The sequence below is a fragment of the Lissotriton vulgaris genome, chromosome 12 (assembly GCF_964263255.1).
Source record: "Lissotriton vulgaris chromosome 12, aLisVul1.2, whole genome shotgun sequence".
NCBI lineage: Eukaryota > Metazoa > Chordata > Amphibia > Caudata > Salamandridae > Lissotriton > Lissotriton vulgaris.
Genome location: NC_141700.1, coordinates 470,972,126 through 470,998,770, shown reverse-complemented (window position 1 = coordinate 470,998,770; position 26,645 = coordinate 470,972,126). Strand labels below are relative to the sequence as shown.

General features: G+C 45.2%; 1 protein-coding gene across 1 annotated transcript in view; it reads left to right on the top strand.

The window, feature by feature from the left end:
* Positions 1 to 26,645, top strand: part of RIPOR1 (RHO family interacting cell polarization regulator 1) — a 2,151,737-nt gene that overhangs the window by 1,449,936 nt on the left and 675,156 nt on the right. The window contains exon 12 of the mRNA XM_086945567.1: positions 10,101 to 10,237. Coding sequence (XP_086801693.1) covers positions 10,101 to 10,237 — 137 coding nt within the window. The remainder of the gene's footprint in view (positions 1 to 10,100; positions 10,238 to 26,645) is intronic.

Here is a 26,645-nt window from a genome sequence, read left to right as displayed (position 1 = left end):
CCCTAGTTGTATCAAGCAGTAATTGGCGTGTTCCATATGAGCAACTATAAAGTATATACTTATCTCGTCCCACAGTACCCAATTGTCGCAAATGAGAGCTTGCTAAAAGGGCGCTTAACAACCTATATACTTCCAAAGCTGAGTATGCTCATCAGCATCTGAAAAGTAGACATTATGAGCAAGGGGAGAAAGCAGGCCAGTTACTTGCAGCATAGCTGAAACAAAATGAGGTGGCCATAGCGATTCCTGCAATACGAACAGAAATGGGTGTACTTCTTACTAAACCACAAGAAATTGTTAATGCTTTTGCATCTTTTTACAAAAAGCTTTATACCCCTGCAATCTCGGTAACTGAGGATCAATTAGATACCTATGTTGCAGATATTGACATCCCTTGCCCTGGGCATGGTGTAGTCCTGGGGTGCTGGCTGACGGTCCTCTTGATAAGATGTGGCCCCCAGCTGCTAGTGGAGAGCCCAAAATAACTGTGGGATATCTGGTCAATGCCACACACGTGACCATTGATCCTAGTTGTAGTACACAAGGAGGCAGACATGGGCAAAACCGACTGAAATCAGTCACACCTCACCTTTGAGTGGCGAAAGCCTGGTAAATCGCGGCTGAGAGCTACCTCGGACTCTGAGCTGGATGGTCCTTCTGAGAGCCCATTGCCACTTGAAGAGTAGTCTGCGGTCCATAGATGATAAAATTAACGCTCTCAACATTAGGATGGACCACATGTCTGCGAAATTAGACTAGTGTGCCTACAGACTGGGGGAGGCTGGAAAGCGCATCTCTGATGCGGAAGACAACCTACAAAATGTGGTCTCCAAAACCCTCGACCTGGAGAAGGTGCTCGCCGTCATACAAGCTAAAAACGAAGACCTGTAGGCCAGGTCTTGACGTAACAACCTAAGGATTACTGGCCTGCTAGAATCGACCAACATTGGGAGATTGGAGTCCTATGTCGAGGTAATGCTCCGTGAGATCTTAGGAGCGGAGCAGCTATCTCAGATGCTGACCGTTGAAAGAGTTCATGATCCTTGGCGGCACGCCCTCCCCCGGGGGCCCCGCCGAGAACGATTATTGCCTGACTGTTGAACTACAGGGACCGTGTTTCAGTACTGGGAATGTCACGGGACAAAGGGCACCATAAAATATCAGGGCAATAACCTGGCTTTCTATCCGGACTTCACCACCGCGGTCCAGGCAGCCAGAAGCGAATATCAGTCTTTGAAGAAATTGCTAATAGCTGAGAACGTTCCGTATGCTATGCTGTACCCGGCCCGGCTGCACATCGGTACAGAAGGTAAAGCAAAAGTTTTCACCAATACCAAGTCAACTTTGGAATATGCAAAATCCATTAAACGAAGCCGGAGAGATGCCTTGGGCGCACAGTATGAGGAAGAGGAGGACTGATCACAACTGGCCTACGCAAACTATTGTGTCCGTTAGGTCCTATAACATCACATGGAGGTGGTATTAGCCACATAGGACCTGCATATGCACATGGCTGCGTGAGTGGGCTGTCTGATCAATGGTTTTCTTGCTTCCCCCCAGACTGGCTATTATCTTACTGATTTGTGAGTATTATAAAATGCTATTGCCAATATGAGTATAAAAATGTACCCTCCTTTATTTAGACATCCAGTAGATAAGGTGAGGTTTCTTTAAACTGTTCGGCCACCTCCATTCTCACCTGGGAGGTTGAATGTGCTCTGGCGTTCCACCATGGGTGTACACCTTATCTATTTGTGGATTATGTTTGGTCATTGGGGCCTGTTCCTTTGTTCCTGGGATGACTTTGGCAAGTGTGGTGTCCTGAAGTGGGTGGGGGGAGGAGGTGCGCAGTTTCAGGGTTGCTACGCTGAACTGCATACCTCAAAAGGTGGAACAGGTCCAAGTGAATTAGATGATTATCTAAAAGACATTGCAATGCCTGGCTATCTAATGGGCAACAGGAGTACCTATGTCAGCCGATTGAGGCCGCTGAAATACGTGAGGCAATTTGTTCTTTGCTAAACACAAAAGCACCAGGGCCTCATGTGCGAATTCTACAAGGAGTTCACGGATAAGCTGATACAGCCCTTGTTAGACATGTATGATGAGGCTTACGAATCTGGCAGGCTGCCGCCAACGCTCAGAGAAGCCCTGATAATCACACTTTAAAAAAAGACAAGGCGCCTTCCTGCTGCGAGTCGTACCGCCCATTTTCACTTCTTAATGTAGTTGCAAAGATTTCGGCAAACATTTTGGCTCCTAGACTCCAACCTTTAATGCCGAAGCTGGTCTTGCCAGACCAATCTGGGTTAATTCCAGAAAGGTCTATGTCGCACAACCTGCGCACAATTTGTGCTATGTTTCATCTCCTGGACCCCGATCCAGTTACGCTGGATGCGCCCAAAGCATTCAATTTTATTGAATGGAACTATATGTTTTGAATTCTGCAGCGCATAGGGAGCCCTGAATTTTATAGCAGGTGGGATGCGGTTGGTTGTAACGACCCTATGGCACGTGTCCGGATAGACGGGCTCACATCTGATCCAATTTGGATCTGCTGGGGGACTAGACAGGGATGCCTTCTCTCGCCACTTCTTTTCTCACTGATGTTGGAGCCACTGGCCTGCATTATTAGTTGGAACCCAAAGGAGATAGGTCTATGAAAACGTGGTAAAGGCTAGACCCTTTTTAAGTATAAAGCACACAAATTGCCTAAACCACACTTACTTAAACGAAAAAACGTTTTTAGGTTAGAAAAATATTTATTACATTCCAACCAGGCATGCTTAGTCAATGCTAATTATTTTGACTTTTAAAGTATCTTTTTTAACATTAATAGGCAGAAATGAAACGGACTGTGCATTCAATATTGACATCACTGTACAATTGGTTTGATACACATAGAAACAAACAATGTCAAAATAATATATAAAACATCAAACATCCTACAAAGAAATTAATACATAACACAACACCAATATCATATACATATAGAATCAATGAATGAAACAAATCGAAAGAATGGGGAATATGGTCAACTGAATGACTCGAAATTGATAATATCTTGACTGGCTAATCCTAGTATTGTTTGTTAATAATGCTCTATTCCACCAAAGCTGCCGACGCGTTTCGAAACCAGGACAAACGTCCCTGGGCTCTCATCAGGGCTTTTATTCTTTGTGTCAGGCTCTTTTATGGGGTGGAGAAGGCTTGTGGGACTTGTTGTCAGAGTGCGGGGAACCAAAGGGATCAATCGTTTTCTGTGGGCAGGCGATTTTATCTTGTGTCTGCCGCCAACCGGCGAGGTGGCTTGTGAAATATGACCATCCGCGTTATTTCCTTGTAAATGCTTCCTTATTCTTAAATTCAATGCGTTCCCAGCACTTGCGGTCCTTCTCCAAAAGTGCTTTCTCAGCAACTGTGTCCCTCGAGGTCTGCTGCGAGTCGTACCGCCCATTTTCACTTCTTAATGTAGTTGCAAAGATTTCGGCAAACATTTTGGCTCCTAGACTCCAACCTTTAAGGCCGAAGCTGGTCTTGCCAGACCAATCTGGGTTAATTCCAGAAAGGTCTATGTCGCACAACCTGCGCACAATTTGTGCTATGTTTCATCTCCTGGACCCCGATCCAGTTACGCTGGATGCGCCCAAAGCATTCAATTTTATTGAATGGAACTATATGTTTTGAATTCTGCAGCGCATAGGGATAGCTGAATTTTATAGCAGGTGGGTGCGGTTGGTTGTAACAACCCTATGGCACGTGTCCGGATAGACGGGCTCACATCTGATCCAATTCGGATCTGCAGAGGGACTAGACAGGGATGCCTTCTCTCGCCGCTTCTTTTCTCACTGATGTTGGAGCCGCTGGCCTGCATTATTAGGCATAAGACACACAATTGATGGACGGAATGCAGAACAAATCAAAACATTCATCCCCAGTCAAGAGATCTGGGTTAAATCCATCATTCTTTTGCTCACCATGCCACCCCAGTTTATACCTGGCCATATGCAAATCAGTCTTGACCCTGTGCCTCATGGGAACAGTCCAGCCGGAACTGCCAAGCCAGGTCCTCCCTGGACCGGAAACAAGCATCCTAGGACTGGTTTCGGGATTTCACCCCTCTTCAGCCAGGATAGCTTGATTCCAGTGGCACAGTGAGCCCAGGACCCACGTCTGGGCATGCCTGGCGCACTTAGGGCGAGAAGGAAAAGACACACAATTTAAGGACGGAATGCAGAACAAATCAAAACATTCACCCCCAGTCAAGAGATTTGGGTTAAATCCATCATTCTTTTCCTTACCATGCCACCCCAGTTTAGACCTGGCCATATGCAAATCAGTCGTGACACTGTGCCTCATGCCCGAACTGCCAAGCCAGGTCCTCCACTGGCCGGAAATAAGTATCCTAGGATGCTTGTTTCCGGTCCGGGCCACAGAGAGGCAGCTCTGCGCGTCGCACATCACTCTGTCGGCATTTCGCTATATGCCGATGACATGGTGCTTTTCATCAAGGAGCCGCTGACATACCTAGCGCCAATTCTACGTGAGTAAGTTAGATTTGGGCATTTCTCGGGGATCAGCATCAACTGGAAAAAATTCTTTGTGGTGCCCCTGACTGAGTAAACTGTGTCCCATGCTCTGGAGTTTCCCCTTGTGTGGTCTGCCAACCCTGTTAATTACTTAGGTATATGGGTTCACAGTGATCCGGAGATAGTTGTAATGGTAAATGATGGTGCTCCATGAACCACTCTGGAACAGGTAGCTAGATGGACGGGATGCCGCTATCACTAGCTGAGCGCATAACCCTCATTAAGATGATTGACCTGCCTCTATTCTTGTACCTGTTTAGCAACATACCCATAAAACTGACCCATCAATTCTTTAAAAATATTTGCTCGTTGGTGAAGCTGGTATGGGGAGGGAAAGAACCATGTGTGAGCTGGGACACACTTACCTTCGATTACAATAACAATAAAGGGGGCTTCAGCATACCAAACATGCATTTATACTACCTATGTGCCCAAGAGCAATCTGCATATCACTGGTTTAGCCATCATTAGTTCATTCCTCATGTGGCGGTGAAGGACGGTGATGCTCACCCAATCCCGTTATGATACATACTGTTGCACTCCCACAGGGGGACTCCCAAGAAGGAAATTAACATTATAGACATCACAATTGCAGCTTGGCAGATTATAGGTCACTTGGCAGCGAAGCTTCCAGTACATGCCCCTTTGCTTCCACTGGCGCATCATGCAGCAATATCAGTCACGCGTGAGGTGGGGGCTATGCATACCCTGAGACTAGCAGGTATAGGTAAAATGCAGGATTTGTACCCAAATGGCAGTTTTCTCACGGAAGAGGGGCTGCAATACATACACAACAAGTCACTGCTATTCCTGTTCACATTTCACAGACTTAAGAGGGCGATGCAAGCACACTACCACACCTGTCCTGATGAGCCACTGACATTGGAAACTCTGCAGATGCTGTTGGTCACGGCATGGCACAAATTAGTCACAAAGCTATATAGAGCGCCCAGGGGAAAAAAAAGGTCGCTGTTGAGGCTAGAAGCCTTGCTCGATGGAATGATAGACTTCAACCCCAAATCACGCAGAAGGAATGAGAGTATTGCTGCCAACTCACTTACGTATTCACTTAGAATGACAACCTGCGCATCATTCACTTCAAATACCTCCACCAAGTGTACCATACACCAGTCAGATTACATAAATATGGCCTTATGGAAAATAATTCATGTAAGAGATTTGTGGCTCAGGGAGCGGACTTTGTGCACCTGGCCTGGGAGTTACGGGCGGGTGTCCGAGTTCTGGTAGGAGGTGGTACACCGGCTTCAGATTATCACTACCGCCACCCCACAATGTAGCCCACAAGTTTGTCTTTTGTGTCTTACGCCGTATCTGAAGGGTGCAACTGGTAAATGTACTAGAATTGCAATGCTCTTAGCAAAGAGGAGGGTGGCAATGAACTTGGAAAGTACGGCAAATTTACTGCTAGAACAATGGCTAAAAGGCCTGGTGTACTGTAAGGAGAACCTAGAAGTTTATGCAGAGGAACTGCCAGCCCCTTCTAGACCCAAAGACATTTGGGAACCACTAATGCACTATCTGCGTACAAGGGATCAAGCCATGGCAATTGGAGATGATGACGGATAAGACCTCATTTGTATAATCCTAATGTGAAAAATGTAAAGGTTAATATGATTGTATCTGAGTGCACATGTGTAATAGGAACAGCAGGCCACATGCTGTTTGTTTTACTTTGTTCTTGTTGTGGTTGCTATTTTTTTACAATGTGAAATACCAATAAATTCAACAACAACAAAAAAGATATTGACCTCCCTCGCCTTATTAATGAGGGTAGGGACTTCCTTTGTGGTGACATTAGCAAAGAAGAAATTACTACAGCTATTGCTAAATTACCTTATCATAAATCCCCAGGAGACGATGGTTTCCCTGCAAAATTTTATAAATGGTCAGGTGTGGAAACAGTTGATACTTTACATTCTGCCTTTCAAGAGGCTGTTCAAATAGACTCACTTGGCACTATTTCTAATGAGCCGTTGATTGAGGTTATCCCCAAACCTGGCAAAGATCCGCTTTCTTGTGGTAGCTACCGTCGGAATCACCTTCGAACATTGGCTCAAACTTTATGGACTGCAAAACAGATGACGGAAGATGCTGTGGCGCTTTCATTGGAGAGAGAAAATGCATTTGACCGAATTGATTGGGGATACCTCTTTGCTACTATGAAGCGCTTTGGCCTAGGTGATCAGTTTATTTCTAAAGTTCGCCTTTTATACGGCAACCCAACTGCTCAGGTCAATTGTGGCAGATTTCTCTCAAATCCTTTTCCAATCCGAAGGGGTACCATCAGGGTTTATCCTCTCTCCCCCTTCTATTTCTACTAGTGATAGAACCCCTTGCCTCACTTATTCACCACTCACCACAGATTCATGGTATACCTATAGCGGGAGGTGAAGCTAAACTTTACTTAGATGCCAATGATATTCTTCTTACTTGAAAAAATCTTCCTCGTTCTTTATCAGCCTTACTTGAGATTATTGATGGCTTTGCAATCCATTCTGGGTATAAAGTGATCTGGGATAAAAGTGGGGCTCTTTCTCTCTCTTCTGGTGCTACAAAAGCATCAATTGAGGGATACTCCTTCTGTTGGAAATCATCACATTTAAAATATTTGGGAATTTTAGTCAATAGAGGTTTGGTAGGTATGGTCTTAGATAACCTCACACCTCTTATAACATAAATGAAAACTGATTTTGCTAAATGGTCTCTCTTAGGATTATCTATGTGGGGAAGAGTGCAGGCCGCAAGGATGGTCTCTTTACCTTGCTTTACTTATGTGCTTGGTATGCTCCAGATTGTTGTTCCATTATCTATACTGTGTTGAATTAATCATCGTATTCGGTCTTTTGTTTGGGGGTCTATGCGTCCTCGTTTAGCTGCTGCAAAACTAATGGGTCGCCGTTCTCATTGTGGTCTGGATTTACCATCTCTGGAACATTACTCTCTAGCCCTACACCTGTTGCTGTTGGTCTATTTCCTTCCAGGTACGATTGACCCTCCACAATGGATCGCAATAAAACATTCTCTACTTAATGAAATCGTGGCCTTGACTTTTTGTATGGAATTTGTTACCCGCGTTCTTCCCCTCTGCATCCGGTGATACAAGCTACATTTCAAACATGGCAACAAGTGCATCGTATTTTAAGGGTTACTCATCGTTTGCATTCTAAAGCTCCACTTTGGGGTAAAGTGAGTATTCAAATAAATAGTTGCGCACTTCATTGGTCCAGTTGGAAGTCTAGAGGAATTCAGACAGTTGATCAGATTATACTAAATGGAGACTTAAAATCCTTTGATTTGCTCCGAGATGAGTTTGATCTCCCTCTGCACCAGATTTCACTTCATTTGCAAATACATCATTGTTTAAGGCTGTGTCTGGGTCCTTTACCTTGGACATTAGATTCTTCGCCCATATTGGATTATCTCCTTCTTTGGGGACGACATGAAGGGGTTATGTCAGGTCTTTACAGTGTTCTAACTCATTGCTTATATATGCAACCACTTCTTAAAGCTCTTCATGAGAAATATCAGGAACGCTTACACATCACTATTAAAGAAGAAGTTTGGTCAGATATATTGAAAGGGCTCGACAAGGGTACCAGAGAAGCCTGTTTGAAATGTTGTCTTCTCAAAACTTTGCATGATTGGTATTGGACACCTTTGAAATTGCAAAAAGCTGAATTACTGCCATCTTCTAAGTGTTGGAGGTGTTCTGGAGTAAATTGTGACCTTCTCCATATACTCTGTGAATGTCCTTGTATGCAGTGTTTTTGGAATTATGTAGGAGACACTCTGAAAGAAACAATTTCTTCCCTTAGTCTTCCTCTTACCCCTTCCATCATCTTATTGCATGATTTTGGTAACTTCCCTACTATTATACGTCTGCAGCGTCGTCATTTACATACAGCACTATCTACTGCCAAAATTTGCATCCTGAGACGTTGGCACTTGCTCAGCCCCCCACACAGGAGGACTGGATGGTTGCGATGATTCAGACTGCATCCCATGAACGTATAATATATCGATTACAAGACCAAGAAGAAATTTTTCAGCAAGTTTGGGCTCCTTTTCTTAGAGATCCTTGAGCCCTACCTTCCTCCTCCTTTATTGTCCTCTGTTCATCTTTTCTCCCTCTCCTCTTCTTTAGCCAATCCTTCTATTTCTTTTCTTATCCCCCTTATCATTCTTCTTTATTTCTTTTCTCATGTTGTACATGCATTTTTCACCTTTATCAATCTTTCTTTTTCCCCTTTCTCACTTTCATCTTCTTTGTCTTATTCTTGCTCTCTTCTTATCTGGGCAAGGAGTCTATATTCTTTTCTCTTTATATATTCATTTTTCTTTATACAATTATTTATAAATACATGTGTATATTTATTTGTCAATGTATTTATCATTCTGTATGTATTTATTTATTTATATGTTTATATTTATGAATCTTTAATATGACCCTCCACCATTTTCAATGTTTGCCCCTTCCTACGCACTCAACACTTTATAGACTATACTCTATTCCCCTCTTTAAATTCACGTTTTATTCTGTTTCCATTTTTCTATGATTATATATAAATAAATTTATGAATTGATAAGCTTACTATATACTACATCCTTCTCCCCCCTTTATTTGTCCCTAGATGATCCCCATTTTTTTCTATCCATATTTTCTTTTTCTGTTGCTTATTCTATAAAATTATTTTTCTCCTTTGTGATTGAATGATATCTTTATTGATTGTGACCTTTTGTTAGCCCACAATATCATACATCAACATTTATGTATTTATTTATGTATTCATGTATTTCTATATCTTACATTTTTCCAATAACCAATTATGAAATAAACAAAAAAACGTGGTTGATGTTTGTCATGCCATTTCAGATTTCCATGCTAAATCAGTAGGTGACAAATCGGGACTTACCTTATAACTTTTAAACTGTTTAACCGGTCTTTGCAAAATGTTGATACTTCAAGCTTGACGTTGAAAAGCTTTTACCTCCAACTTTGATTCAAACTAGTCTGGGGAGAGAGAACAAAATAATTAAGGTTGCTTTTACGGTAGTGCATGCTGAGTGAGGGGTAAACCTAAACTACAGAGGACGACTACTCCTCTGTAATATATAAAAGTAGCCCAGAATCCTGCATAAGAAAGTACCTGTTTAGTATGCATCACCATCAATAAAGTTCCCATAGAAAGAATCTGTTCGAACACAACTGGGCTCATGAGTGTAAGTGTAGGTGTAAAGGATTTTCATGGGCTCAGGATTGTTAATTGAGTCTTCTGAAGCCCTATTAATTTATTTAGAGAAGCACTTCAGCGGTGCAGGAAATAGTATACTCTCAGTGAATAATGGTGGGTTTTCCTGTTTGGGTGCAGGGAATACTTATCTGAGCTCTGAGTGTGGATTGGGTTTACCTGTGTGTGGTGCAGAAAAGTACTGTCTTCAGCTCAGAAGTGTTAGCCTCAGAGCCTCATGACAATGATATTGGTTTTGCAGCAGAAACAAGGACTGTTCCGGAGTCGTGCTTCTAGTATCAGCCTTACAGTGGAGCACGCACTGGAGAGCTTTGACTTCCTCAACGCCACGTCGGATATGGATGACTCGGAGTATTCAGAAGAAGAAGGTTTGGAAAGGTAAGCATGGATCCAAGGAGGATGTTTTGACGAAATGTATTTCTGGAGAAAGAGGCACAAGGGTTCTGGAAGAGGAGGTGTGTAGAGAAGTCATTGAGAGTCCATGCATTCAGGATAATGAGCAGGGCAGCATATGTTGTGTGATAGAGAAAGAGGGAAAGTAAGTCTATGAGAGGCTGACCAACAGCATATTGTGTCTGCTGCAGAAACTGGCTTGAGCAAATAGTGAGTGTGTGTTCTAGGACTTGGTGGATGTGTGTGGGGGGGAGTGAATTGTACAGTAGTCTTGAGTTTATTAGAAATAAGGGATATGTGGAAGAAATTTTGAACTGCATCCAAGAGTGCAGCTGATAAAAGATGATATCCTCTGGGCATCATTTCAGGTATACTTACATGAGTATGCCATGTCAGAATTTGCAGCAAAGACCTACTTGATACAAAGGATAAGCTTATCAAGGAACCATTTTTTATGCTGTCTCTGCTCATCGACATTCATATCTATCTAATACTGTGCTGGCTTCTGGCAGAAATGTACATACAGTTAATTTACAACAAAGTAAATGTTATCAGAATTTTCTAAGTATGTTATGGCATATTTGAGATACAGTCTCTTTCACTGTGAACTCCATACTGTGGCATGAGAGCACTTTTTGCCTTGAACTGCATGATTTCCATTTTTTTCCTGCTATCTTACTGTCGTCAGCCAGGGCTAAAAGAAAAGAACTACATTACCTCCTTGTGCGTTTTCCTTTTCCCACACTTTACCCCATGAGCTTTTGTCCCAACTCACAAAAATTGTTTATCTATGGAAAGAGAAACCCTCCCATACCTTCAATATGGCGTTTCCTATACCTTTGCTTCTCCCGCACTCGAATAAACGGAAATCACAATATCAACTCCTGATTTTTATTCTGTCTCAGGAGAAAGTTATATTTGCCAACACTAGTGTCAGTCAGTCAAATTTACTTTATTCGGTTTATGTGCAAACTATAAAAGCATACTAAAAGACATGATGTCAAAAGAAATATAAAACCGTGATTTACATACAAAAACATTTGGGGATATACAAATATTTACATGCATAAAACAGTTGAAAAGGCAGTTTGGGTAAGTTACATCAGGACGCGACAATAAGTTAAAATATGTACAGTTTGAGCTTAACTTGTTTTCCTTATAGTTCTTACAGCCGCAGAGAGAAAGTTGGCAATGTTAAAAAATTCCAATACATTTGTCAATAACTGCAGGTAGAGTAGAGCTGGCTTAACTTGCACAAAGCCCTTGTTAACTAGGATTGGAAGAATAAAGCGCTTCCGAATACTAGTGAGATGCTCGCAGAAAAAGATAAAATGCATAGTGTCCTGCCCAGAAGAATTGTCACATGAAAAAAACCCTAGGTCTTCAACCCTCTTCAAACCTGGCGAATCACCAAGAAGAAAATGAAATTGATTTAATCTAAATCTAATCAATAAAAATCGGTGATTTGGGTTTGTGACAATATCCAAGTATGGTTCCATTGACAGGGTAGTCTTCTGCAATTGATGAGCCCTTACTGTTGGCTTTGCCAGCTCCCGCTCTTCTCTAGCCATAGTGGCTATTCGCAGATATGTTTCTTTGGCCCATTTTACATCTCCCCTCAGCAACCTTTCAGGTGAGTTATATATTTCAGGTCTACCCAGCCTTACTGATAAATTATAGATATATTTGAGCCAGGGGATACAACGCCCATGATCAAGTGCCATACAATCTTTCAAAATTTCATGGTTTAGCCCTAGTTCAGGGTTTAGCCAGGTCACTATCTATTTTAACAAGGGTGTCACAGCAATTAAATCTTCAACAAAGCCTATTCCACATTCCTGATGGGCAATGTAACTGGCTGTTGATTGCGGGACAGATAGAATGTTCCTAAGGAACTTGTCTTCAACCATCTGGATGGCCTTTACATTCCTGATACCCCACAAATCAGCCCCGTACATTGCAAGGGATGCACATTTAGCTCTGTATATTTGAAAAAGGGCCTTCATCGGTCTAGCTCCTAATTTACAGGCAAAGCCTAAGACAGCCGATGATGCTCTAGTCAGGACAGTTCTTTTTGCTAAAATTTGAGTTCCCCAAGAGCCTTGGTCATCAAATAGAACTCCTAGATATGGGAACGTCGATACCCTGGTTAATGTGTTCCCCTCACAGTGAAGGGTTTTGACCCTTGTAGTTCTCTGACTGATAGCCATTACGTGAGATTTGGAAAAGTTTACACTAAGATCCAAGGATCTCATGAAAACCACGAAGGAATTTAAGAGTGATTGTAATCGTACCGCAGTTCTAGCTAGGAGAGCGGCATCGTCCGCATAAAGGAGTGCCAGATCAAATGTTTCCCAGCACGGGGAATATCTTTACATGAAGCACGTAGGGTGGAATCCAGGTTGTTAATATAAAGTGTAAAAAGTAGGGGCACCAGTGTAATCGTACCGCAGTTCTAGCTAGGAGAGCGGCATTGTCCGCATAAAGGAGTGCCAGATCAAATTTTCCCAGCACGGGGAATATCTTTACATGAAGCACGTAGGGTGGAATCCAGGTTGTTAATATAAAGTGTAAAAAGTAGGGGCGCCAAGATACACCCCTGCCTAACACAGTTAACAATGGGTATTCCTTATGTACAATTGCCCATCTGGTCGTACCTCACAGTGGCAGATAGGTCCCTGTGTAGATCTGCAAGAAGTGGACAATGTTTTTGTCAACTCCTAAAGTCAGGAGCATAGTCCACAATTTGGACCTGTTCACTCGGTCGAAGGCCGATGACAGGTCCATAAAGGCCAGGAAAAGTGCGCCCTTCTTTGCAACTTTATATTGCCCGATCAATAATTGCAGGTTTAGACATTGATCTATCGTGCCCATACCCTTTCTAAAACCATACTGCAAGAGTGTTTCAGTTTCCTCCAGCCAGCCCTTTAGTTGGCTTAACACAACCCTTCCTCGTACCTTAACTGAGGAATCAATAAGAGATATTTGAATTTGAGAAATTGAGTCCCCGTCTCTATTCTAGGGACGACTTGTTAGCACTCCGTCCGACTACTACACAACACTGTACATACCCAGTCATACCGGACGTTCCATATAGACGGTGCGCATACTGCCCTAAGTTTGGTAATGTCACCAAAAAGAAAGAGCCACCGTCCGTCTCCCTGACCTTTGCCCTATTAAATTGCCGGTCCTTGGTCAAGCATTCGGTTGAAGTTAACCTACTGATTCAGGATAATAAAACTGATGTTCTGTTTCTTACAGAGACGTGGCTCTCTGATAGCTCTAAGTTCGATATAGTCAATTCTCTGCCCAAAGGCTACGCGATACAGTGCCTTCATAGGACTAATGGCATAGGTGGAGGGCTAGCTATCATTTATAAGGAGACTCTAGCCTGCAGGATTGAAAATGGCATGATCTCTGACGCAGAGAGCATGAGGTTCTCCATCCAACTCTCTCCTAACTATTCGCTGTCAGGGCTGCTGATTTATCGTCCTCCGGGTGGGGTCAAGCAGTTCATTAGCTCCCTGCTGGAGACAGCACTGACACTGGCAGCCTCAGTCCCCAATCTCCTTCTTCTAGGAGATCTTAATCTCCATTTGGAGGACTTGGGAGACAAGGTGGCTACTGATCTGCTAGCTGATCTTGAAGCATGTAATTTGTCCTTACACAATAATGAACCCACGCACCTGAAGGGCCACTTACTGGACCCTTTAATTTCTAACATTCCATTTCTGAAGGCCTCACCGCCTTCCCCCCTCCCCTGGTCAGACCACTTTCTTATTCCTTTTAATTTGACTATCTTGACTGAATGTAGGTCTGACTGTAACAGCTCTATTCGATCCTCACATAGACTCTGGCCTAAATTGTCCCTTGATGATTTAACCATTGCCCTGGAGCAATCTACTCCTGCCCCCTTCTCAAACCCCCTTGAAGCAGATTGTAGTTTCCACAACTGGCTACTAGGAGCACTGGACCTTGTGCTTCCCAAGAGGTATAGTACCAAGAAAAGTAATGGGTTTAAAAACCCTTGGTACACAGCTGAACTTCGCGACCTTAGAAAAGTCTGCAAACGCCTGGAACGTGCCTGGCGTAAAGACTGGTCTACTAATAGTAAAGTCCCGTATCAGGAAGCCATGAGGGCATACAAGCTAGCATGTAACCGCACGAAAGCGACCTTTTATAAAGAGAGAATCAGGACTGCCTCTAATTCTTCAAGAGAAACATTTACCATAGTCAAGGAACTCTTGAACACCCCCTCTCCTTCACTGCCTCAATTCTCGAGTAGAGCACGGTGCAATGAACTTGCACATTTCTTTGACAATAAGGTCAGAAAAATCCTACAAAGTATCCCCCTCAGTGCTCCTCCCTCTGAGTCCTCAACGCAGGTCGTGAGTGGTGCGAGCCCTCTGTGGGAAGTTATCTCTCCCATAACTGAGGAACACTTCCGCAAAGAATTAGCCAATCTCAAAAGTGGCTCCCCCTCTGACCCTATGCCCATCCATATTCTTAAACGGATTGCTCATACCATCTCTCCGCGGGCTACGGACCTTCTGAACGCCTCCTTCGGCGGCGGAGAAGTACCTCCCAGCTGGAAGAAGGCGATGGTTAAGGCTCTTCCTAAAAAGGCGGGACTTGACCTGGACGACCTGGCGAATTTTCGCCCAATTTCTTTGTTGCCAGGCTTGAGCAAAATTGCAGAAAAGGTTGTCTATCGCCAGCTGTCCTCCTTCCTAGAAGGTCATAACCTGCTCAAGAACTCGCAAACAGGCTTTCGCCCTGGGCAGGGCACTGACTCTGCCCTGATTGTAGTAGTAGAGGAAGCCAGACGCATTCTGGATGCAGGAGGTTCCGCAGCTGTGGTCCTTCTGGACCTCAGCGCGGCGTTTGATACCGTCAACCATGGTATCCTAATTCAACGCCTTACTAGGATGGGAATATCCGGCCAGGCCTTAAGCTGGATAACTTCCTTTCTGAATGGTCGGTCCTACCAGGTCTGCGATGATACGAACCTCTCCGAGTCGATCCCCCTCCAGTGTGGAGTCCCGCAGGGCTCTTCATTGAGCCCGACTCTTTTTAATATCTATATGGCCCCACTGGAGGATGTGGTTTCACCCTTCGGGGTGAAAATAGTGACCTACGCGGACGACACCCAGCTTGTCGTCTCGCTATCCCACCATGAAAACGCGGCAGAAAGATTCGGGTGTTGTCTGATAAGTATCATGGCGTGGATGACAGAATCACGGTTGAAACTCAACGGGTCCAAAACGGAACTTATGATGTTGGGTAATCTTTCCACCTCCCTTCCCAAAACCATGTGGCCCCCCTGTTTGGGGGAGGCGCCCCAACCTAAGAATGAAATTAAGAGCCTGGGGGTATGGCTGGAGCCCGATCTTACGTTCAGAGTACAAACAAAGAAAGTGGCAGGGATCTGCTATGGTCTGTTACGCTCTGTCCGGAAGGTGTTGCCTCTTCTGCCCTTTAGCTCTAGGAAACTTTTGATCCAGGGGCTAATAATGTCCAGGCTGGATTATAGCAACGCCTTGCTGCTCGGTGCCCCTGAATCAGCCATTAACTCCCTTCAGCGAGTACAAAATGCGGCGGCCAGAGTACTGACCGGCACGGCGAAAAGAACCTCAGCCAAACCCGCTCTTAGAGCTCTCCATTGGCTCCCCATCCGTGAGAGAATTACATTTAAGGCCCTTTTCATCGCCTTCAAGTCTCTCCAGGGAATGGGTCCCCCTATCCTCAGGGACCTTATATGCCCCTATAAATCCATCCGTGCCCTCCGCTCCGATGGGAGCAATTTATTGACCATCCCCAGAGTGAGGAGAGCACGCTCAGGAGGGCGGAGGTTCTCTGTGAATGTGGCCAAGACCTGGAATGGTCTTCCTGCTGCCCTCCGCTTGGAACCCTGCCTCCAGAAGTTTCGGAAATCTCTAAAGACATTCCTTTTTCCAAGAGGAGGTTGAGTCCGCTGTTTGAGGTCATGGAAGCTTATGGTGTGTACTAGCGCTGGGACGCTCTTGGGCAGCCATGCGCTTAAGAAATCTATTTTCATTTCATTTCATATTGGGCGATAGCAGCTAGGATCCCCTCTATTGCCTTTCTTGAAAATGGGGACTATTACGGATTTTGCCCATGTATTAGGCAGGCCCAATTGACAGGCATTGACAAAAACATTATACAATATCTTTGACCATGTCTTATTGTCGGAGGTTTGCCAGCACGCCGTCCGGTCCGGGGGCCTTATTGCTCGTCATTTCCATTATTGCCTCAGATACCTCTAACTCAGTAAAAGATAAGGTATATTCTTCAATATTGAGATCCAGGTTAACATGAGTATCTTTCCCATCGTAAACTTGTTTAAAATGATTGTGCCAAACCTGTTCCTGAATACCGCAGTCAAGCACACTATTACTTGTATCGTGAAAAAAGGGCCTATTGACTACTGACCAGAATTTTGCGCTATTGTTAACAACATCAATAGATAAAAGCTCATTCCAGGCGTCCTCCCTAATTTCCTTCTTCCGGTTCCTTAAGGCCATTTTGTATGTTTGCCTTAGGCCAGCTATGGATAGTTTATCCGGTGGGGTGGATTTCAGTGCTGCCATCAACTTCCGGTGCAATTGTGGTCAAACCATCTCTCCCCAAACCTTTCATGGTCTTTACATGGCAATTTTAGGTCCCTGTCGATCTGGGCACAGATTTTAGAATATGCCACCAAGACCTCCTTGTCCACCTTGCCCTCTGTCAAACAGATGGACATTTCGTGACCAACCTTGGCTAATAAATTGTCATGAAACTCATGGGGCACCACCCAGCACCATTTTAGTTGATGCTATTGGTCTGTAGGCCGTATATCTACATTTCCTACTGTTCTATTGGGTTTTTCCTTTTTCTTTAGATCATCCACCAGGGTCAATGTAACAGGGTTGTGGTCACTAAAGGTAGACCAAGAAGCACTGTACCCACTTACCCTATTGGCCACTGCCGTGCTTACAAAAATATAATCAATGGTTGACCCAAGGCCCTTGCCCTTAAAAGTTGGAACTATCTCTTCCCCTTCAGTTAGGTTTGGGTAGGTCAGGTCATTTTCTGCCACCAGTACCTCCAAATAAGCCAACACTAGTGGACTAAAGGTATAGTTGTTTTGTTTTTATTGTTTATTACATTTTAGGTATGGCTTGAGTCAAGACCTATAATTTTCTAAAATTATATTCATAATGTACTTACTTACAGGGGCTTTCAGCCACCTCTCTTTATTTATTGGTATGTTGTGTCAGTCACATTTTGCTACCACCCACTACAGCATACAGCATGGGGCAATGGGTCAGACTACTTTAGTGACTGATTAACTTCACTTTGAGTGACTGCATTTTGCTCTCTCACAAGAAGCAAATACGCACCCTAGGTAGTTCCCTTCCGTGCTAGTGGTTTTGTATTTACTTTATAATTATTTTGCGTAGAGTTTGTGTTTAGAGCCTGAAGTGATAGCAGGATTCTACAAGATAAGAGCACATGCCACATTCCCTGATTTATCAGTTCCTGTCTCCTGCCAGTGCTGTTGTAAGGTATTCTCTTTTTGCAATACATGCGGTCCACAAACTGAAAACTTCAATATTATACATGTAGATTTATGAGCAGACAATTCTTCAGAACATTTTTATTCTGGACTCAATTCCACAAATGGTTATTTAATAAACTTTTTTCAAAAAGAAAATCAGCCTTTATCGTGTTTAATTTGCAGCACTTGTAACACCTTTTTGTATTTATTTCCTTCTTCCTTTGCTTGTTTCGTTCCTTTTTTAGGTTTCATTTGCACTGTGCTTGTTAAATCTATTGTATTTAATATAAATCTTAAAAGGGGCTTTCGTCCCGCCCCCTTGCTGTCTTGGCTTTACATTGGTTCTTGTGCTGACAAATTACTTTTCCTCCATTACTATTGGCTGTAGCAGACTGCTTCCTTTTGTTTCCTCCTGTTGTTACTCTGTGCTTCTCTTATCAGTTTCCTGGTGCCAAATTACTGTTTACATCTGCTTTTTTGGAACTATTTTTTATGGTTTAATTCTTTTTATTAAACAATGCAGGAAGAAAGCTTGCATTAAACGGGCTACGCAGAGCCTGCCATAGAGATTGATAAGTGCATTGCTATTACAAAAATCAACAAATAACTCGTACAATCCCTCCCACCACCCCGAGAAAAGAGAAAAAAGAAGAAGGAAGAAAACACGAAGAGACCCACCCCCCACCCTCACCCGGTACATTCCTTGTGCGCGGCGTTGCACCAAGCGGAGTATCGTTCATGAGGCTAGGCCAGCCTAAGTGGAGGAATCAGGTGCAGTCAGGCGCAAGAGTAGTGTAAGTAGAGCGAGGAACAGTTGCCAGAGATGGCTAAAGGAGGAGCCTTTCCCAGCTAAGGTAAGAGCAATTTTTTCCATGCCCAGTATGTGCCACAATCACTGGTGCTACCCGGTATGTGCAGGTATGCAAGGTGTTCTCAAATGAATCAATATGTTCTGAATGGCTGTGCCCAGTGCTTTGGCTATCTGTTTCCCTCGCTTAGATTTCAAAGTGTAGTTAAGCGGATTAGGTACCCTAATAGGACATATGTGGGAAATCTAGGAAGTTCGGTGTCAAGGTATTTGTCAACTTCGTCAAGTATTTGCATCCAGTAAGTCCGGAGGTGTTCGCAATCCCAAAGAGGGTGAACCAGTGTACCCCTCTTCAACAGTCAAGACTCAGTTTCACGTCAGCTTGGTGTAGTCTCTCTGGGGTGTAGTACCAGTAATAAACAAGCTTAGTGAATGTTTCAGTGAGGCCTACATGTATTGTTGTGTGGCGTGCTCTATAACATGCACTCAGGACTAAGACTACGTTCAAGATCTCTCTCCCAACGCTCACGGCCCGCATGATAAGTGTGGGTATATCGGGACAAGAGCATCTTATACAGATCGGAGATCATCTTCGTATCTGAAGTTAGTGTAATGAGCCACCGTTTATATGGAGTGAGAAGCCGAGACGCCTGTGTGCGATTGCCAGGGTACATAGCCCAATGTCGCACTTGTAAGTAGTGCAAGCGTTTGCATTCTAGGAGGAAGTAAGCAGCCCTGAGCTGCGAGAAGGGGATAATGTCACCCTTATCAAATAAAAGGCCTAAGGCGCGGCATTCAGCCTCTCTCCACAATGAAAAAGACTGCGGACCTATCCCGGGGCTAAAATCCGGGTTATCAAACAGAGATGTAAGTGGAGAAGGGAAGGTAGTTAGGTCGTGGCGTATATTAGTCCAATCCCAGACTGTGAGGGTTGTGCGTGTCACCTGTGAAGTGCATACGTTGGGGGGACGGTGGAGCTTTGGGAGAAAGGGAATTTTCATGAGGGATGTGCCCGCGACTGCACGGTCTTGAAAGAGCCAGTGTTTCTCGGATTCAGCCCAACTCCATTCGACCAAGTGTCGAAGTTGTGCAGCGTTATACTAGAGCGAGAGGTTCAGAACCCCAAGACCTCCTTCGTGGGGAGGGAGAAAGCTGACTAACCTTTTCATTCTCGGTTTGCCCCCTTGCCAGATAAATTGAGAGAGTTCAGATTGCACCTTGTGTAGCCAACCCACTGGGGGCGGTAAGGGGAGCATCTGAAAGAGGTACAGGATTTTGGGGAGAATCGTCATTTTTAATGCCGCCACGTGTCCCAGCCACGAAATCTGATAGTGTTTCCATCTCCGCAGCTCGGTGCGTATGTGTGTGTGGAGGCGGGAATAGTTAGCCGTCCTCATGGCCTGTAGGGTTGGGCCAATTGGATACCCAAGTAGGGGAAGACGTCGTCCGACCATTGCAGGGGGTGTCGGGCTTGAAGGTTTGCCCGCTCCTGTGGTGTCAGAGAGGTTCAACGCAGTAGATTTCGTCAAGTTCACCTTAAACCCGGAAGTGTTCAGGAAGGTGTCCAGTTCCTCCAGAAAAAGTCCCCAAGGCTATCCCTGGGTTCACCATGGTGACTAGCATGTCATCCGCATATAGACTTATAGTGTGGGTGTCCCCTCCAAAGCGAATGCCAGTGATATGAGGATGATCCCTAGTTCTCTGGGCCATGGGCTCCATGTAGAGGAGCAAGGGCAAGAAGGGGCATCCCTGCCTCGTGCCCCTACTGATGGGAAATGGGGTGGACGTGTGCCCATGGATCCGGGCCTTAGCTGTGGGAGACCGGTAGCAGTCTAAAATGTGCGTCCACATCTTCTCCCCAAGCCAACATGAGCCAGTAAAACACAAACAATTGAAGAAGGGTCTGAGGGAAATTTAAAGACCTGCCCAGTTCGTATCCCCTAACTGTAATCCACCAACAAAAGAACCGGGGGTCTATAACGGAGCTTCAAGTACTCCGAGCTGCTGCAAAACTCCTACATAAGTGAGTTAGGCGCTAATAGAGCTATATAAGTCTCTATATCAGAATGTGTGCCAGGACAAACCTGTCGAAGGACCTACTGAGATTGTTGGTAAGACCCGTACAGAGATGTGTTGGATTCCCATCAAATAGGTATGTAGATCAAGTGTTCTCATTTGGTCATCCAAAAATGGGGTGGTATGTCTCTTGATCAATGAGACCCATCCATCGCCCTTACTCAATTGGGTCGCACCATCAATCTCTAAGGTACCCATGAACAAATGATAAAGATGGGATCGAGTGCAGTGCAAAAATCAAAAGATGTGTGAGTTAAAAACAAGGGGTAAAAGGATCAATAGGCGAAAAACTCTAATGTAATTTGTCCTTTCCCTCAAACAAACAAGAACAATGCAGAGGAAGCAGTCTAAACATATAACTGCATTTACAAGGCCAACATGTTTCAGCCGGTAGGGACAAGATCCCATGGCTTTCTTCAGGGCCAGAGTTCTAAGCATTAGCTACTGCATACATAAAGTGAACGTAACGACAATCTGTAAAGGATATACATAAATAGTTCAAAATCGTGTTCCTCTGTACCAAACGGTGTCTCTTACATCTCAATAGTACAGGGAGTGTACCTCACCTCTCCTGGAACCCAGCTGAGGAAAAAGGAGGCCCGCTCTGTCCAGTGTTGTCTCATTGCAGGACCCACGAAGCTCGGGTCCTGCAATGAGACAACGCCGGACAGAGCTGGGCCTCCTTTTTCCCGGAGGAACACGATTTTGCCTCAACGCCAGCGCAGGAACATGGAAGCGATAGCACCCCACAGACCGGGGACCCCCAAAGAAAAGAGAACAGAAGAAGAGAGAAAGTAAGGAGAAGAATGGAACAGAAACCCGCAAGGAATGGAACAGAGAAAATAAGTCTCAAGTTCAATCATTAGTCCATCATCCAGGGATGAACAGAAAAGAAGTCTACGGGTTGTTGTGTGACTGGTAGTAGTCCAAGCCCACTTTCCCCCAACCCGCCAAGCATCAATAGAAGGATACACCATGGTAGCCAGGCTCAGTCATGTGGTTGATGTCTTGGCCAAGGCTTCTGGCAAACCTACAAGGGCGGTCTGTTGCTCCTTCTTGACCACCAGGGGGTCTGGTCACTGGACACAACTTCGCCTTCGCTGTTGCCTCCATTTCGGTAGAACATCGTTGGACCCATGGTCTGAGTGCTCCACTTCGCTGTGTCCTCCGGGACAGTGATTCCCAATAATTTGCTTGCTTCCGATAGAGATCGAAGCTGGCACAGCTTGCCGTCATGGCAGAATACAAGGCGGAACGGGTGCCCCAGGATTAGGAGATATTTCATTGGCGCAGAACCTCTGTGATTGGCCGGAAGGTTTTACGTTTCTGGAGCGTAATGGCAGCAAGATCTTGATTGAGGACCGGCGATTGATTGCGGAAGGTGATCGGTTGGAGCAATCTAGCTTTGCTCAAGTTTTCTTCCTTGGTGTGGAAATCCTGCTCGCATATTAGAATGTCCGCCTGAGGTGCAGTTGCCGCCCTAGGAGGGCCCACTCTGTGTGCTCTGTCCAGTTTAAGGTAAGAGTCCGGTGGGTTGCCCAGGATGTGGTTGAAGAGTTCACGCACATATTTAAAGATGTTACCGGCTTCTTCGTTTATACTCACTCCCCAGATTCTGATGTTGTGGCGGCGGGGGCGGTTTTCAAGGTCCTCCAGTTGGGATTGATCATCCACTTGCTGCTCATGTATGCAGATGACTTCCTGTTGCATGGCAGCCAGCTCAGTGTCCCGGACGTCACCCCTGTCCTCCAGGGATGCCACTCTCTCCCCCATATCGTCCACATCCTTGCGAATGTCCTTAATCTCTGCCGTGAAATCACGTTTCACGGTCTGGAGGTCCTCCCTTAGGGCGAACAAGGACTCCAAAAAAGCCTGCGTCACAGGAGCGTCCGTAGTCTCCCGACCCCCCACTCTATGCCCGGGCAAAGAGATCTTTGAGAGATATTTCTCTTGTGGCTGATTTGTCCTTCCTGCCCCGGATGGATGTCATGCTTAGGTCCTCCTATGTCGTCTGCACCAGCCGCCACAAATATGCTGCCCGGCGAGCCACTACAGTGCGGTATCCCCAGAAGCGGTGGCTGCAGGGTCCCCTCTTATGCGGTCCAGCTCAACCCCACTCCTGGTGTGTGGTGCTGCAGGAAGGCAGGCGGCTGCCCGGTGAACCCCCAGCAGTGCTCCGGGACTTCCCCGCCCTCCTAACCTGGGCGCTTCAGGGCTCGGCACAGCAGGTACCAGGGGAAAGATGGGGGAGCAAGTCCAGCGGCCCCGCATACAGTACTCTCCTTGAAAATGCAGCTGCGCGGAGGGGGAGCCAGGCCAAGCACCTGCAGGAGCGCGACGGCAGCCGCCGGGTGCAGGGTTCCCTCTGTGGGCCCGAAGCTGGGAGGCGGCAAGGCGACGTTGTCAACCCACCAGCCGCTGTCCGCCCCATGCAAAGCATCGGCGGGGGCCTACCCAAATATGTCCAAAAAGCAGGGCTGGCAGTGTCTTTACCTGTGGGTGCAGGACAGGGATGTCCACTGGTGGCCTGGTGTGCAGGCAAGCTCACCGCAAGGCCTAGTGTGGCCAAGGCGCTCCCTGAGAGGCTCCTGGAAGGCAGAGTCACAGCGGGGGCAGGGAGCTGAGAGTGACTCACCGCAGCAGCTCCCCAGGTTAGCTCCACCAAGCCGAGGGCTGAGATGCCCTCCGATATCACACTCCACACTCCGCTGGATCCCTGGCACGCGTGTGGATCCGCCGTGTGCTCCGGTTCCACACAGGTGGCCGCCGCTCTGTTCAGAATGGTACCCACTGCTCCGTCGCGTATTACCGCCGTCGCCCCTCGCCTCTCAGAAGAGCGAGTGAGACCCCCGGGTCCGGCCGACAACCCCGTCAAGGCAGCGACACTCCGTGATGCGGTCCCAAGACGTCAGCCCCCACGGTCGTGGCCGCACTGCTGTCCGCTGCTCGTCACCACCTCGCTGCTCGGGCCCGTCTCGGCACCGGAGGCGTGAGCACAGCTACGGGAGCCTCTGTGGCCTCACCCGGTTTTATACAAGTCAGGCCTGCTATGTTGTACTTACAGTCTTTAGGTAACATCTTCATCACATACTCTGTGGCTAGCTTTTTAGTCGCTGCATTTAGAATCAAGTCGAGGTTCAAAAAGGGTAACGTTGTAACTTGATTGTTGACATCTCTGTTCCGTTATTCATGACTGTCTAAAGTGTTGCACATCCTGAAGTTCTGTATGTACTTTTTAAAATTGTAAATACTACGGTGTTTTTATTGGCTTTTATGATTTTAACCAAATCGAATAAAGTGTATTTTGACTCTGAGTCGCCAAGTGTGCCGGGGTGCAAGGGTCTGCAATTCCACCACCTCACGTGCAGTTCGGGCCTGGGTTGGTGCTATAGAATCGGCGGGCGGAGGCGAGAAGGCGAAACACGTCTAAGCTCTCTGCTATCTTGGCCACACGCCCTGGAACTATTTTTTAAAGGTCTTTAACTGCAACTATGTCACTTCTGTTCGGAGGCTTAATGACTTTTTCAAAAGTTCTCACCATTAGATTCGTAGTTTGTCTGGTTTCTTCTGTTTTTTACTTGGGTTCTAAATTTCATTATTTACACGAGGCTTGGAACGCATCGTTCTCCAAGCCTCGCTTTCAGCCCTAAGCCCCGCCACCTGGTTTTGCCATCGGGCTATCATACTCATTCCCCTATTGCTCCTGCACAGGAAAGAAGTGACACCCACACAAAGCCAGAAACATCATACCATGCGCTTCAACCATGCTCGTGAAGTCCACCGAATGCACAACGCCTGTTTTTATTCTCACTTTGGAACATGCACTGTGTGCATGTGTCTGCAGTCTCTTGCTTCCACCAACCCCCTTTCTCCCGGCCTGCTTGGCCTCTCTCCACCCAGAGGCACACACTCTCATTAAAGAGAGTTGGAAACGAGCCCCCATTTAAATCTTTAACTGCAAGCGTAAGTTAAAAATATAGCAATCGGTACATATTAAAAATAGCATTACCATAATTTTCACACCGTTTTCAGAAGATACACGTTCAATTTATAAACAGAGTGGTGTTTCGAAATGCCCTTCGTTATTTCACAGAGATGCAGCCTGACATGTGACCTACAGCTCTTGAAATACGAAGTAGCTGTGATTGTGAACAGCTTGTGTATACACTAGCTGTTCTGTCTCCATTCTCTCACAAGGACCTGCTATGCAGTTATAAAACATGTCAATATCCTAAGAGCTTTTGTTTAATCAAAATGAGGGATGGAGAAGCAGAGATTAATTCAGCTTCAGTCAGGTAATATAAAAATCAGAGGAGAATGAATCGCATGTCCTGTTTTTTGCCTTGGTCTTCTGATCTCATATTATGGCGACTCTCATTCACATTTAGCATGCGGTGCGGTATATGTTGATTCTCCGCTCTGTTGGATAAGTGAATTGCATCATCATTGGGTCTTTTATCACTTGAGTGCTCAGTTCTCCAAGTGATCAGCGTTAACCCACCCAGAAGGAGACCGTCTGGTTTTTTGACAGTTGTGAATAGAGAAAGAAGAAGTGACTAAAATATGTGAATGAAATTAAAATTGCCTCCTTTACTTAGTACAGTCTTTTTTTCATTAAGGAAGGGACAAGAATAAAAGGGGGTGCGTGGTGCTTTTGTGGAAGACTTAATGTTCCACTGCACCTGGTGTTAGGTCATGGTAGGTTGACATGTTTCGGCCCTTGGTTGCCCTTACTGGTCTGCAGATTTTTTTCAGGACCAAAAAAAATGTTGGCTACCTATTGGTTAGCTTGGAGGGAGTAAGTGAGTCACTTACCCTTGTTCAACAAGTGAGCCCAATCGCTGAGCTTCTTGTGTGAATTATAGGACACCTTTTGTCTATAACTTGGAGAAATTAAATAATAGGCAGTGAGCACAAGACAACAGAAAAATACATTTCATTGTATGTATTAATGTGGTTAACATTCAATGTGATTCTGTTCAGATAATCTAAAAATCTCTGGGTGCTGCTGGGTTCTCTCTATAAATAAAAGTCTCTTTGGTTGCAGGGACTCGTGTTGAGGTCATCATAGTACTTTATAGGTACTGGGACTAGTTGTAACTAACAGTAGCGAATGTGATCATGGGGAAAAACATTATGTATAATTGGATACATTGTAGAGTTTAGTAATGCGCTGGCATTGGTATTATCTCTTAAATCCTGTGTCAGTGATGCTAGTTGATCTAGGTCTGCTGTTAGCAGCTAGATACAGGACTGCAAAATGGTCTTATTATAAAGAGCGTGTCTAAACTGGATGTTTCTTTTTTTACCGCTATGTATTGACATGAGGAACCATTCGATAACACGTATTGATTATGTTACGCAGGTCATGACGTGGGTTGACTCTAAGTTTGGTCAAAATAAGCATGGTCAGTTTTGTAAAGACAATCAATATTTTGTGCTCCGAATAGAGTGGGCGGACTGGGAAGGTGTCGGTAAAGTTGACTTATCTGAGCGTATTCATAACAGAATATAAATTAGAGAGAATTGTAAAGTCAGATGAAATATCTTTTGAGGAGTCGGTTGTTGCTCCATCGGGGATGAGAGGAGGAGGGACTCACTCTCTGAGGTTAACATAAACTATGTGAGGTCGTAAGTTCAAAAAGGAGTCGAATTGCGTAGCTTGGATACAATTTTTGACTCTCACCTTTGTGGTGTCCTTTCCGCTCTTGTGCTGACTCTGACCTACGTGCTCTGGAACTAGAACACGTGGGCAGGAAATGGATGCTTTTAGAGCTCCATGAATGCAGTTAGCATGGAAAAATGCTTTTTTGTGGAATGAGGTCTATTAGAGGTATCAACTCACACTGTGTATGGGGTAAAAAGGTAAAGAAATAAGGGAGAATGTGGAGCACTACTTGGGTTCAGACGAGAGCCCTCACTCAACATAGGGTGACATGCTTCAT